Source organism: Gouania willdenowi, chromosome 10 (assembly GCF_900634775.1).
Source record: "Gouania willdenowi chromosome 10, fGouWil2.1, whole genome shotgun sequence".
In the NCBI taxonomy this organism is placed as follows: Eukaryota; Metazoa; Chordata; class Actinopteri; order Blenniiformes; family Gobiesocidae; genus Gouania; species Gouania willdenowi.
The window spans coordinates 32,094,387-32,107,244 of NC_041053.1; the positions used below are offsets into that span (position 1 = coordinate 32,094,387).

The 12,858-nt window shown below is 38.0% G+C and overlaps 1 protein-coding gene across 4 annotated transcripts in view; it reads right to left on the minus strand.

Moving 5' to 3' along the window:
* The window catches only part of enox2 (ecto-NOX disulfide-thiol exchanger 2), a 240,171-nt gene that overhangs the window by 173,250 nt on the left and 54,063 nt on the right, over nucleotides 1–12,858 (minus strand). The window contains exon 1 of one of the 4 annotated variants that reach the window (XM_028460205.1): nucleotides 11,697–12,061. The exons of the other annotated variants lie outside the window; for them this stretch is intronic. Coding sequence (XP_028316006.1) covers nucleotides 11,697–11,718 — 22 coding nt within the window. The 5' untranslated portion in view covers nucleotides 11,719–12,061. Of the gene's footprint in view, nucleotides 1–11,696; nucleotides 12,062–12,858 lie in introns of those variants that run through there. 4 annotated transcript variants of the gene reach the window in all.

Genomic DNA, 12,858 nt, shown 5'->3' on the forward strand with positions numbered 1-12,858 from the left:
CCCAAAAATTGCCAATTTAAGGATTTAAAAACTTTGCTTTCTAAAGTCACAGTTTTGCGCCAACTGATTGTGCAAGGTTATTTTTCTTTAAACAACTGAAGCGTCTTAGAACACAAGAAGCTTTGTTGCTAACCATCTCGTCATCGTGCCGATGTTTTACCCATCTTCTGAACCAGAAATCAATCTTAAAGAGAACCTAGGAAAAGGTAATTTACCATACTGGATTTACACCCAACAATTGTACAGCAGCTCAGTCACATGTCAAAATGGACTTAAAACCTCTAAGGTTCAACATTATATTGTTGAATCTAGACACAAAGAATATTGACAGTTGTAGATATAAAATGTTGTTTCAAGGCTGTACAGCCAGGTCTACCTAATTAAGGGAGCAGTGAGTGTAAGCACCCCCCTAAAAGAAACAGCCAAGCAGGTGCAGTAATGATTCACAGGCTCCAGGCAATTATGTTCCTCCACAATTATGACTGCCTGTTTCACATTATCCGCAGAATGTTTCCATGCATTTGCCGAAGGGGTAACAGCGTAATTTGAGATACATCAAAGAATGTAATGAATCTGGTTAAAGGGTACCTGCAGTAAGCTTTAATTGCAAGCACTATAAAAAGATCATATATAATATCAGACGTAATGTTCAGGTAACTTTCTTTCAAATTTCTTGTAGAAGAAGAAAGTAGTAGTCCGGTATATATGATTGCCCCCATTTTGCTCACCTTAAATGCTTGTACGGACAACAGTTTGTTGTATTGGTGCTGCCGTTACCTCTATCTACAGCTACTGTCCTCCTCTAAACTGTTTCAGTGGCTTCCCAGACCCGTCCAATGGTAAATGCACTTTCTATCCTACTTACTCCTGTAGCGCAGTGCGATCTCCACCGCGCCTTGGATGTAAACAGTCCAGCTAACGACCAGTTGTGGCTGCTCCCATGCACAACAAGAGCTCATATTGACAACTCCAGACAAGTCAAAAGTAGCTCTTATTGTATTAATAAATACACCAATATTAAAGAAAATGTGGAGAAAAGCACGACAAAAACGTTAACAAAAAGAAAAGTCAAAGAAATCAGGTAGGAGCCAATGTAAACACTGCACCGGAATCAACTACTTGACGTTACATTTGGCCGAACAAGGCTGCTCTCCCATGGATTATAATTCAAGGTTTAAAATAGTGCAAAAAATGCATGGCAAATATGTGAGTTTTGGAGTTTTTTTAAATAATTGTGCACATAATTTGTTTATTGGTAACACATTAAACACACATTATGTTAGAAACACAACTAGTACAGCAAGGTACCCTTTAATTAAAAAAGAATGTTGTGATGTTTTACAGAAAAGTCATCTAATGATGGTTTTATTGTGAACACTTAACCACAAAAAAATACATTTTCTTCACCAATCAGAACTATACAGTGATATATTTTTGTCACCCACAAATCATAATGACAGATGTTGCAGGATTATTATTGGTTGTTCAAGCTAAACATATTTATTGATAGTATATTATCATATTTACAATGTACATTTTTTTTTCTTCTTGTAGGAATATGCCCTGATAGTAGGTAGTAGAAGTCAAAAGTTTGGCTGTGAACTTGAACATCCTCACTTCACCTCTCCACAATCATGTTACAATCAGTTCTCCTAAGTTCACCCTACTGCTGCAGCCTCACTCAGCATTCCAGTGGTCCAAAATAGACACAGCTATAATTTAGAGACAGGACACTACACACCATTCCTAGATATATTACACTAGTGTTGTATCATCCTCATGTTAAAGCCTCTCATCCCACATAAAGAGGCAAGCAGGCAAATTCACAGAACTCATAGTAGCTAGTTGAAGTTGGTTCTGAGAGCAGAAAAAGTTCCATTCATCCAGCAGTGGGGGTCTGACTCTGGCCAGGCGCTGTGCAGTAAACATAAAGGTACAGGGCCTCTTTTGAGCTCAAACACCAAACCTTTCAGAGCTGTGCGGATGACTTTTTTTTTTTCTTTTGAAAAAAGAAGTGGCTATGAGAGAGTACCGGTATATGTTGATGTAAAATGAAAAAATAAATAAATAAACCCAAGCCCTCCCAAAATGCAAATGGAAAATTCTTGGCTCACCCCAACTTCAAACATGATTCCTTCTGAGGGCTGGGTAATCATGAGAATGTGGTTGAGCATGTAAATAATACTGCCTTGTAGACCTCTAAGCCATGAAAGCACTCGCTGTTATTCCTTCAGACTTTCACTTTGAGGCATATGCTCCTATAAAATGAACGGAATACAGAAAACCTCTGCCACCGTATTAATAATGCATTCTTTGTTGCATTCCGTCCATCTATTCTGGTACAATTTTGTTTTCAAGCTTCCTTCTCCCCTAAAGTCATTCCATCTACTGAATGTGAAAGCCACATAAATCTGGGCTTTCAGTCTCTTATTACAGTAGAGTGATGGATCCTTACTATACATGTCTCAGTGGACACCCATCTTCCCTGGTCTGAAACGTTGAACTACAATCTTGGTGAAGGGGAAACTGTTCGACATATTAAAGTTTCGATCGAAAGGGGTGCCATCAAGATCTACACTAACAAATCCCTATGAGCCAGCAAAAGAAAGGGAATAAATACCATTTAATTTCCTCTAATAAATTTTAAAATCATTCCACAGTAAATTCAAAAGCCAATTCTTGTATTTAAAAATGAAAGTATATACGAATCGCAAGTACTCCATATAGTTACATTTAGTAGCACATTCATATTCTTGACTAAGGAAGAAATTTGATTGTAATACAATCTCTAAAGCAGAAGTGGACAAAGGCTACTTCAGAGATGTACAACAGTACAGCATTATCCCTCTGGTGATCCATCATGCCATATGTTTTGCTTTTTCCAAGCACTTCTTTAGGCATTGCTGGAAAGGGGGAAATGACATTGTAAAAACTAACAGTCAGGATTATTCTGTCTCTAAGGAATGCCATATTACCAGGCAAGTCTAAGATTTTTGCAACCAGGTATCAACTAGAATGTGGATTTTTCTCTTATTTATTTCCTAAGAAACGTTTAGGAAAATTCCTTTTTTTATGTGTGCCGTCTTTGTGAAGGATTTGTTCAAATTTGTAATTTGTGAGTTTCTTAAATATCTGTGAACCATCAGAAATATAAACTACAATCATTGGACTACCAGACATGGACCAATCAGTGTCATCCCTGGCTGTTTTGCTTGGCTGAACTTCATTATTTGGGGTCTTAAAATGTTTCCTAACAAAGAGCATTCTCAAAAGATAAACACTGCTCAACAGCTGAAACACAAATATAAGCCATTATATCCATAAGAACTGTTGTGGCCAAGGTGTAGCTTTTATTCTCTTGTACTGCCATTCATTATAAAACTGTGGAGAAAATACATAAATGTGAGCAGTAAAGTAGTAAACATGAATGTGAACAGAGCAACAAGACCTAGCTGAAAATGGCCAACCATATGTAACCATTCTTCCAAATAGGGAATGTCCATCCTATTTAATTGAACTGACTCTTTGGGCTAAACTCCTGATGAAAAGTCAGATTTATCAGATCTGGAGTGCTTTCCTTTATATCACAACCAAGTGCTGCTCCTGGACTGTAGTCTCCCATTAGTGCTGCACCTATTAAAATCAGAATCAACCAATACTAAAGTACTATGGATGTCCAGAAGTGTAGGTGGCGGGCAGAATCGCCAACTACTCTCTTTCTGACCGTCTTCTACTCTTAAACATGTTTATAAATGATTCCTTACCCCTTTAGCACCAAAAGATTATCTGTAATATTACGGGAATATCTGTAAAAGACACGTTTTTCTATTAGCTCTGTCTGCTAATGCATAGCATATCTTCTTCACTGCAAGAATAGCTGCATCCCAACCAAACACTGAGTTACCCTCTGCTGGTTGAAACAAATATCTGGCGGCTGCAACTGAAGGAAAACAATCATTCTCTCAAAACATTTCCCAAATAATAAAATAAATCTTAACATTCACAACATTACTGATTTCAACTAAATTAAATAAACAATATCTTTAAGAAAGATTCAACAAACAAAAGAGTCGCTGGTAAGAATAATTAACAGACCAAATTTAAAAAAAGTTAATTTTGAAGAGGTTTTTATTCCTGCTCTATGGAATTGAATATGTAATTTTTTTTAAAACATTCATGATCAATATCATCATGAATCCTGAATTAAAAGCCCTGCGTCCAGGGTACTAGGTTACGAAAATCACAAATGTAAGGTTGTATGCAAGATATATCATGAATTTAATGGTGCTTTTGTTACATATATTATGAATATTAATGTGCATTGATGCAACTAAATATATTACCAAAACCAACTACAAGCAAACCACACAAAAAATATGTTAATCATGCAGATATGTTACAGTGCCAGAGAGCATTCTACAGAGGACTACTAAGAGACCAAGTGCCCATACTACTGGTATACTATAAGTGGGTACATTTTCAACTGGAAAGAGGTAAACTGATAATGATGCTCAAATATTTGTCATCATTATCATTGATACCAGATTTCAACTTCTCGCAAACAAAAACTAGGTGAAAAAATACATCTTGCTAAGACAAGTGCTACAAAATAGACACTACACTAACATAATGCACCAAATGCCACCATATGCATATAGCATCATTTTCACAAATTTGTTTTGGGAGGGCATGACCCCAGACAGCGGCAGCAACTCGCCGCGAGTTTTAGCCTTCGTTTTTAAGCCTAGTACTTTTTTTTTTAATGGACATCTATGACTATGGTATCTTTAGAAACCCCACTACCAGACCATCAGCATAGTCTACATTAATCCTGGACACCCAATTAGTCAATTTTAGAAATAAAAAAGGCCTCTTGACTGAAAGGTAAAATATAACTTTAGTCGAATTACAAGGACCCGTAATTACTTCTTGCAGCGTTGACCTTTGACAGCATGTGCAGACAAAGGGGAAAGAAAAAAAAATAATAATAATTACAAAGTCCTGGATGACTGAGACCCTTCAAAGCTAAAATTAAACTTTAGGTCTTAAAGCCTGCCTGTAGTTTTTTTTAACCGGACAAACAAGGTCACCACTGCTCACCAATCCCTGGTAAAGGCCACATAAAAATGTAAAGATAAAAGAAATAAAACTTTAATTGAATGGACAAATAAATAAAGGTGAAGCAGATATTGTTGCCGTTAATAAAGGATGTTCTAGTTAATGATAGCCAATAGAATTAAATGTGTTATTAGTTTTGCTTGGAGGACCACAAACTATATGGAACGCTGGCAGAGGATTTTACTGCACTTGCAAATGGGAAGTTCTGGAAATGTAAGATTGATGAAATTTAAGTACCTGGTTAATAATATAAACCAGCTCCTTAAAACTGCCTCGTGTCATATCTACTCAAGTGACTGACAGCTGGCTTTCACATCGTTGCTGTGCAGCCACTCACTGCTCATGCAAGCAAAACTGGTGGAAGTTCCCTTTATTTATTATATGTAGCTCATGGATTTGATATTAAAAACCCTTTCTGATAGCAAGGTTTACTGTGTGGCTGATTATTATTATTAAAGGGATTTAAAAATGAAGCTTTCTGACAGGGATATCATTGAAATCCTCGCAATAGTTACATACAGGCTGCCCAGCTCTTTCAGCTACTTAATACCAGATTCAGCTGATAGTGAGTTAGCAACCCTGCTGATCCTCACGGGATTCTTCCAAACAAGCTTTACACCCCCAACAAATTGGAGCTGTTGTGCAACATGTAGGTAGTACTTTAAATTCCAATTTCTGAATCACAAAAACCAGAGAGGATAAGGTTTTTCAAAATCTAAGTGATCATTCATTGTACTAAAGTAAGCAACAGGAAGGGATTTTAAAGTACTGACGCAATCAAAATTTGGTAAGCTAAAGCATCACATGCATGAGAACAACATACAGTAAGCTCCCAGGCATCGTTTTTAAGTGTTTGATAAGGCATCAACATTATTTCTCGATTGAGAGCTCTGTAAAATCTACTCAATTATTCACAGTAGTTTAATAACAGAGTTTAAGGGTTGAACTGGGTTTTCTACTGTGCTCTTAATAAATCTTGATTATAAACAAATTTCAGTTCCATTGAGACACATTGAAAAATACTACATCAACCGAAACGGAATCACCTGCAATGTTCCTTTATTTGAAGCTAGAAAATAAAGTGAGAGAAGGAACACAAAGTTCCTGATACTTTAAAGGTTTCTACAGCATGAAACACCTCAAGGGCAGGAAATCGCACTGTGAGCCAAATGTCTATAATAAACAGGCAGACAGTTAACAAATCTGTTAAACCGGGCAATGTAAGAAATGTCCAATGATGACAAGTCAATGATCAGTTCAATACAATGGACAGAATAATCCACATTCACCAGTTTTTTGGATCACAAAAAACTTTGTGCTTTTATGTTTTGGGTAAAAAGTTGAAACTTTTTATTCTTTATTTTTAAAGGCACGCTGTGTAACTTTTGGCCACTAGGGGCACTAGATTGGTAATTTCACAGAAGTGCCCGTAGTGGCCCCAAGCGTCACAGCACTGTAGCAAAAATCAACAAACAGTCAGTCAGGCCAGCCTCGCTTGTTTTTTGATTGTGTATGCAGACAGTAGTTGACCTGTAACTTCGGGATAAGGATTGGCTCTAAGGGCTGGGGTGCGAAGTGGGGCTGGTCTCGCACCGCAGCTACAGTCTACGTGCTGGAGTATGGGCTGGAGGAGCAGCCGCCACAGCCGCTCCCCTACCCCCTGGCCTCGCTGCAGTTGTTGGCCCCCTTCGCCGAGGGTCGGCGTGGTGGCCTGGCGATCCCCTCTACTTACATCTCTACTAACACCTCCAATTCTGCTGCTTCAAATTTATTTTTTCACCTTTGTGAATTCAGCTCTCCTTTATGCTCCATGTTCAACATAACATGTACAAAACGCTCATTTAAATAGGGCGGTCTCCACCACTTCTGCACGTCCACTAATCATTGCTGCAATCTTAATGAATTCCTTGCAGCAGTTGAGGAAACTGCATTACCAAAGGATTTAGGAAAGCAACTGGTTTACCACCCTTTATTACAGACAGTAGTGAATCCACCCCTTAGTGCCCAATGGGGGTTAATTCAGATCAGCGTTTGCTTTGCTACTGAGTCAAGTTTGTCCTTTATTGAAATATGCCCTTGTCACTTGTCCTTGGTTAAAAACACAATATTTGTAATTTATCTAAACTATAGCTAACAAATAATACAGGTTCCATATGTATAAGCAAGTTATTTTCCTTTTGTCCACAAGATAACTTCCGTTGTGCCTCTTCTTGTCATATTCCGCATCTAGTCCATGTCTACCAGTTCCTCCAGTGGAATCCCAAGTCGTTCCTAGGCCAGATGTGAAATATAATTTATTCCTGCATGACATGGATTTGCCGTGACGTTCCCTCCCAGCTGGACATGCTCAGCACACCTCACAAGAAAAGTGTCCAGGATGCATTCTTACCAGATGCTTGAACCACATCAAGTATAGCACCTCTGAACATAGAGGAGCAGCTGCTCTACTCTGAGTCAATCATGAAGGCCCAAGCTTTTCACTATAACTGTTGCTTAGTGATTTAAGTGAGAAATGTGTGTTGAACAACCTCATAAACCTGTACAACCAGTTTAATCAACCAGAACTCTGTTAACTTTACAGGACTCTAGACGCTGGCTTTGTTACTGTAATATGTAGTCATCAAAACTTACTTGGAAGTTCACTTGTTAGTTTTATCGTTAGTGTTAATCTGCAGGTTAAAATGTTATTAAATTCTGATGGGCAACAATTTATTTCAATGAAGGTCCTTCAAATAAATAAAACGTAAAGCATACCGAGGTGAAAATTCGTCATTTTCTCTCATGAAATTTAATTTGGTTTTTCCCTTTGAATATGTAGTTAAACTAAGTGTGTCCTTATCAATATTGATATTGGTTATCAGTCCAATATTGGTTAAATATATTTAAATGTAGAATATTATTATGCTTCAGGATAAAAATGTATGCAACCCATAGGTTAATAATAAATGGGTCAGTTTTGTTCTCTGATGATTGTTCTCTCACTTGATCAAGCCTTTTCTAACTCTCCAAACTACAAAATAATAATAAGAAGTATGTATGATTCATATCAGATCGATATTGGCCAATACAAAAGGCAGTAATAATGTGTCAGAAGTGACATCGGGACACCTCTAAGTTAAACTATAGATGGAATATTTTCCCGTTTTATCGTTGACAGATAATACTTGGACGTCAAAAGCTAATTTATTTCTTAAATTGGAGCAAACTGGATGATAGGAGGACATTTTACACTCTCAGATCACGCACGTGAAGGTTATTGGTTAAGATAACAAAATTAAATTGAACAGCTTAAAGCTTTGGACTCCATACTGACACCATATTAGATGATCAGTAATCTAAACCACTTCCTACTTGTCTGTCAGTTTTGCTTTGAGCAGTCAGGTGACAAACCCAGAGCAGAATAGCAATGGAAGGCTGAGCTACTAAATAGCTTTGGGAGATGATCTCTAAGCTCCACTGATTAAAACCAGAGGACTAATACATTCCTTTTTTCCATGGGGTTTAAAGTGATATAAAATGCAATGCAGTTTATTTTTCACATTCGGTATTCTGTTTTTCTGAAATTGGTTTAGCGGTTATTGTTTTTTTGCACTGCTAATACAGAGATATCCAGAAAAAATAAGGAGTAGGCTTAAAAAAAAAAGTAGAAGGATAAAACTCATGGCGAGTTGCTGCCGCGCGACACCTAGGGGGGTCAGGGGCATTTTACTTGATGATTCATGATGATATTGATCATGAATGTTTTAAAAAAAATACATATTAAATTCCATAGAGAAAAATTTAAAACCCCTTCAAAATCTTTTTTTTTTTTTTTAAATTTGGTCTGTTAACTATTCTTACCAGTAACTCTTTTCTTTTGTTGAATCTTTCTTAAAGATAATGTTTATTTAATTTAGTTGAATTCAGTAATCTTGTGAAAGTTAAGATTTATTATATTAATGTGGAAATGTTTCGAGAGAATTATTGTTTTCCTTCAGTTGCAGCCGCCAGATATTTGTTTCAACCAGCAGAGGGAGGTGGTGACCCAGTGTTTGGTTGGGATGCAGTTATTCTGCGCAGTGAAAAAGAGATGCTATGCCCTAGCACACAGAGCTAATAGAAAAACGTGACTTTTACAGATATTCCCGTAATATTACAGACATTCTTTCGAATCTAATGGGGTAAGGAATCATTTATGTTTAAGAATAGAAGGCGCACAAAAAGAGAGTAGTAGGCGATTCCGCCCACCGCCTACGTTTCTGGACATTCCTGTATAACATTAACATGAGTTTGACATAAAGTAGCACTTACTTGCTGTTCTGATAATTTGTAAATGTAATTTATGTTCATAGGTTCCTTCGGTCATTAAAATGCAACTGCCAAAAAATGTATGACATTTGTTTTAAAAGCCTCAAAGTCTTTTGGTATTGCATAGTTATCCGCTCTCTATTCTGTTTTAATTTTCTCTACAGCTCTATCTTCCAACTCCAAAGAGAGCTGAAATATTTAAGCTCCTTCTCAAGCACTCCACAACCTTTAAATCTCCTCTCTCTTACAGATCCAAGTAAAGTGCCCTCTCAACCCCTCCCCTATGCCATTAAGGAAAACTAAAGATGCTCTACCAGTTGATCAGAGAAGACTGGGCCAGTGTGGAGGTAAATGGCTGTCATGGTGCTTGATGGAGCTTTTCCCTGCCAGTGGTCTTGGGGAGGCACTCAACCTCAATTCACTTACACGAACACAATATATGTTTGTGCCTCTGCAGGGGAAGGGACAGAGAGAAAGAGCAACAAAATCCAAAACAACAAAAGAAAACAAGTGGTGGGATAGAGAAACTAAGAGGTTTCAATCAAAGAAAGACGTGTGACTGAAGCACATGTTGCTAGTGTTTGACAGATGACAGAAATTTTAGGTTTGAAAGATGACAAGACTTTTGACAATGTTTGAGGGGGAAAACTGTCCTACAATTACAAATGCTGTGAAATCATTATAAATTTCTAGGTTATGAGATGGTAGGGAGAGGACACATTTCATATCAATATTTTTTCCCAAAATAGCAATATACAATATATATCTTGATAATTTCATTTCAAATTAAGTCTGACCAGAAAGACAATTCTGGTTTAAATGTGATGCCACACAGGTACACTTACTAACAAACAGCTGCACAATATGTGCCACTTTAGTCTTTTTCTCCTGTAAGGGACAGCACGTGTGAGTGAGTTCTGTAGTGTGGCTTGTTTAGGGGAAGGTTTGGGTTAGAACGTACTCAGTAATACCACAAACTGTGCTTTTTATGCTGTTCTGATAAGTAGTGAAAGCAATGACTTGTAAAACAAATATTTTAAAACAAAATGAGCGAATATAAATCATCTTTTTATATCCCCAAAATAGAAAACTGGATATATCTTGATTCTCAATATATATCGCCCAGCTCTTATTTCAGCTATCTGTGCTTTAATGTCATCCGTAATGTCAATGGATGCACAAGTTGGAAAAGTCTTCCAATCACTGTTTGATACTCCTCCACTTTTACAGCTTTAAAAAAAAAAAAAGCTGATTTTTTAATTTATTTTTTTTTAAGCAAATCAGTCATGTGATCATCTATAGCAGTTTTTTTTTCCCCAATAAAAATTGCTTCGGTTGGTTGTAAATAATGTGTATATTATGTCCATGTCTCTATCTTTTACTGTCATTGTCTTAAATGTATGAGGACTACAGATGGGAAGTAGTTCATGGCTTAAATATGGAACATTTACACCAAATATTGTACTGGTGTTCAATAATGTGCACTGTCCTCTCCAATGGAACAAATAAAACAAGCAAAGTAACTAACTTAGAATATTCCTCTAAGCAGTGACATCTTCAAAAAATCAATCGACACATGTAAAATGACAAGAAAAAAAGCTTTCGGGACATGTGAGATACATCTATAATGACTATAAACAGAGTGAGCTGGTCAGAGTCCAGCCATCATCATCCTCACATGGTTAGAGCCTGCACGAGCGCAGAGAAATGGTGCTATTTGAAATCCCAGCGGTTTATGTCTGCATGGTGTGGAATGGATAACACGGTGGGAAAAACTTCAAAAAATATCTCATAAATATAAAGAAAACAACTCAAAAAGCATTTTGGCAGACAGGCCTGCATCATGTGGATCACCATGTTATGTGCTGCCCATAATATTCAGCCATGCAATAATATTCAGCTGTGATGAGATTAGACTTCCATCCATTACCAGCATCAGCACCCAAATGATTGATCTGCCGTGCACAGTTGTATCGATGAGCACGAGCGCTCATCTGTGATCCTTTTCCCGTTTCTAGTGCCCATGATACTGCGATCCCAAATGATAGTGCACGCCTGATAATTACAGATTAATCATAGCAAGTATAAATGTGTTGGGTAGACTGGCAATAAATAATAATAATAATAATAATAATAATAATAACAGAAGATGAGGGAGAAATGTGGCCAAAGCACCGCATAATAGGATCCGCTGTATAGTCTGCAGTGATGTAAGTGCTGATAGCCGGTGTGAGTGAGCAAAAATACACCATCACTGAAGGTAAAGTGTGGAGAAACTTAAAAAGCCGTACCTGTGTACTGCAGGAGAAACATTGTCCACACAAGAGGCGCGGTCTAGGTCTGTGTTTCCCGTGCGTAAAGGACGAAGTGTACGAAGTGTAAGAGAAAAAAATCCGTGTGCTGCTTTCCTTCCTCTCCCAGTCCTCTCCGCTCCGCTCAGCAGACAGGACTGCAATGAGAGCAGCCAGGCGAAGCGGGACCTTTTAGCTACGACAAGCCGAGCCCGCCCTCACGACGTGCCGCCTGCCTGCGCGGAACTACGATCCTTCCTTCCACCGGTGCATCAGCCTGTGATTACAACCCCAGCGTTTGGCTGCAGTCCCCGGCTTGTTCTCACGGAGATAAAAGGCGAGCACCGGCTCAAGTGAACTGTCAGGAGGCGATACGCTTTATACACAGGACACAAAGCCAAGAAGCAGCACCACCCCCCCCTTAACTCACTCCGCACGGCTCGGATCACTCCACATGAAGCCCCAAACAGACACAGGGATGTAAAATAACCACAAGCCGGTCCAAGTTTGCGTAAAACCTCCAGCAAATCATCCTCAGCAGTGTTTTTCAAACCGTGTCAATTCTTTCAAACTTCTGACAGCTGGGCTTTTCCCCTGGTGTCATTCTGTTAGTTGCCAGTTGGAGGAGGAGAAGCATGGAGATTATGGAGCATGCAGCTGCAAAGGTTTGCAGTTCACTGCAGAACAGTTTAAGTCCTGAGCACATTGAGTCCATTTGAGTGGATATTTTGAAAAAGATGGCTTTTTTTTCTTCTTATTTCTATATGCACAGCAAACTCTTTTTCCCCCAAGTCAATGTTGAATTGGACATTTAAAACAGAAAAGAAACAGGTACTAGTTAGAAATGGGCACCAATTTTATTTTAACTTTATATTCATAAGTGGATTTATGGTTTAGACCTTCAAAATAAATTAATGCTGATTGATAGGGGTAGGACGATACACTAGCGCTGAGTAAAAAAAAAAAAAAAAAAAAAAATCAATTTAATCGATCTTGAATCACTTAAATTGAAATTTTCCAACATCGATTCATAAGTCCTGAAATCAATTCTTTCTTCTCTAACCCCAGTAGTCTTACGCTACAGTCTTGGTTAGCAACATGGTGGATGGAGAAAAAGCTCAGCTGGGTAGGACGCCCCAACTTAAGTCAGAAGTTTGGAACC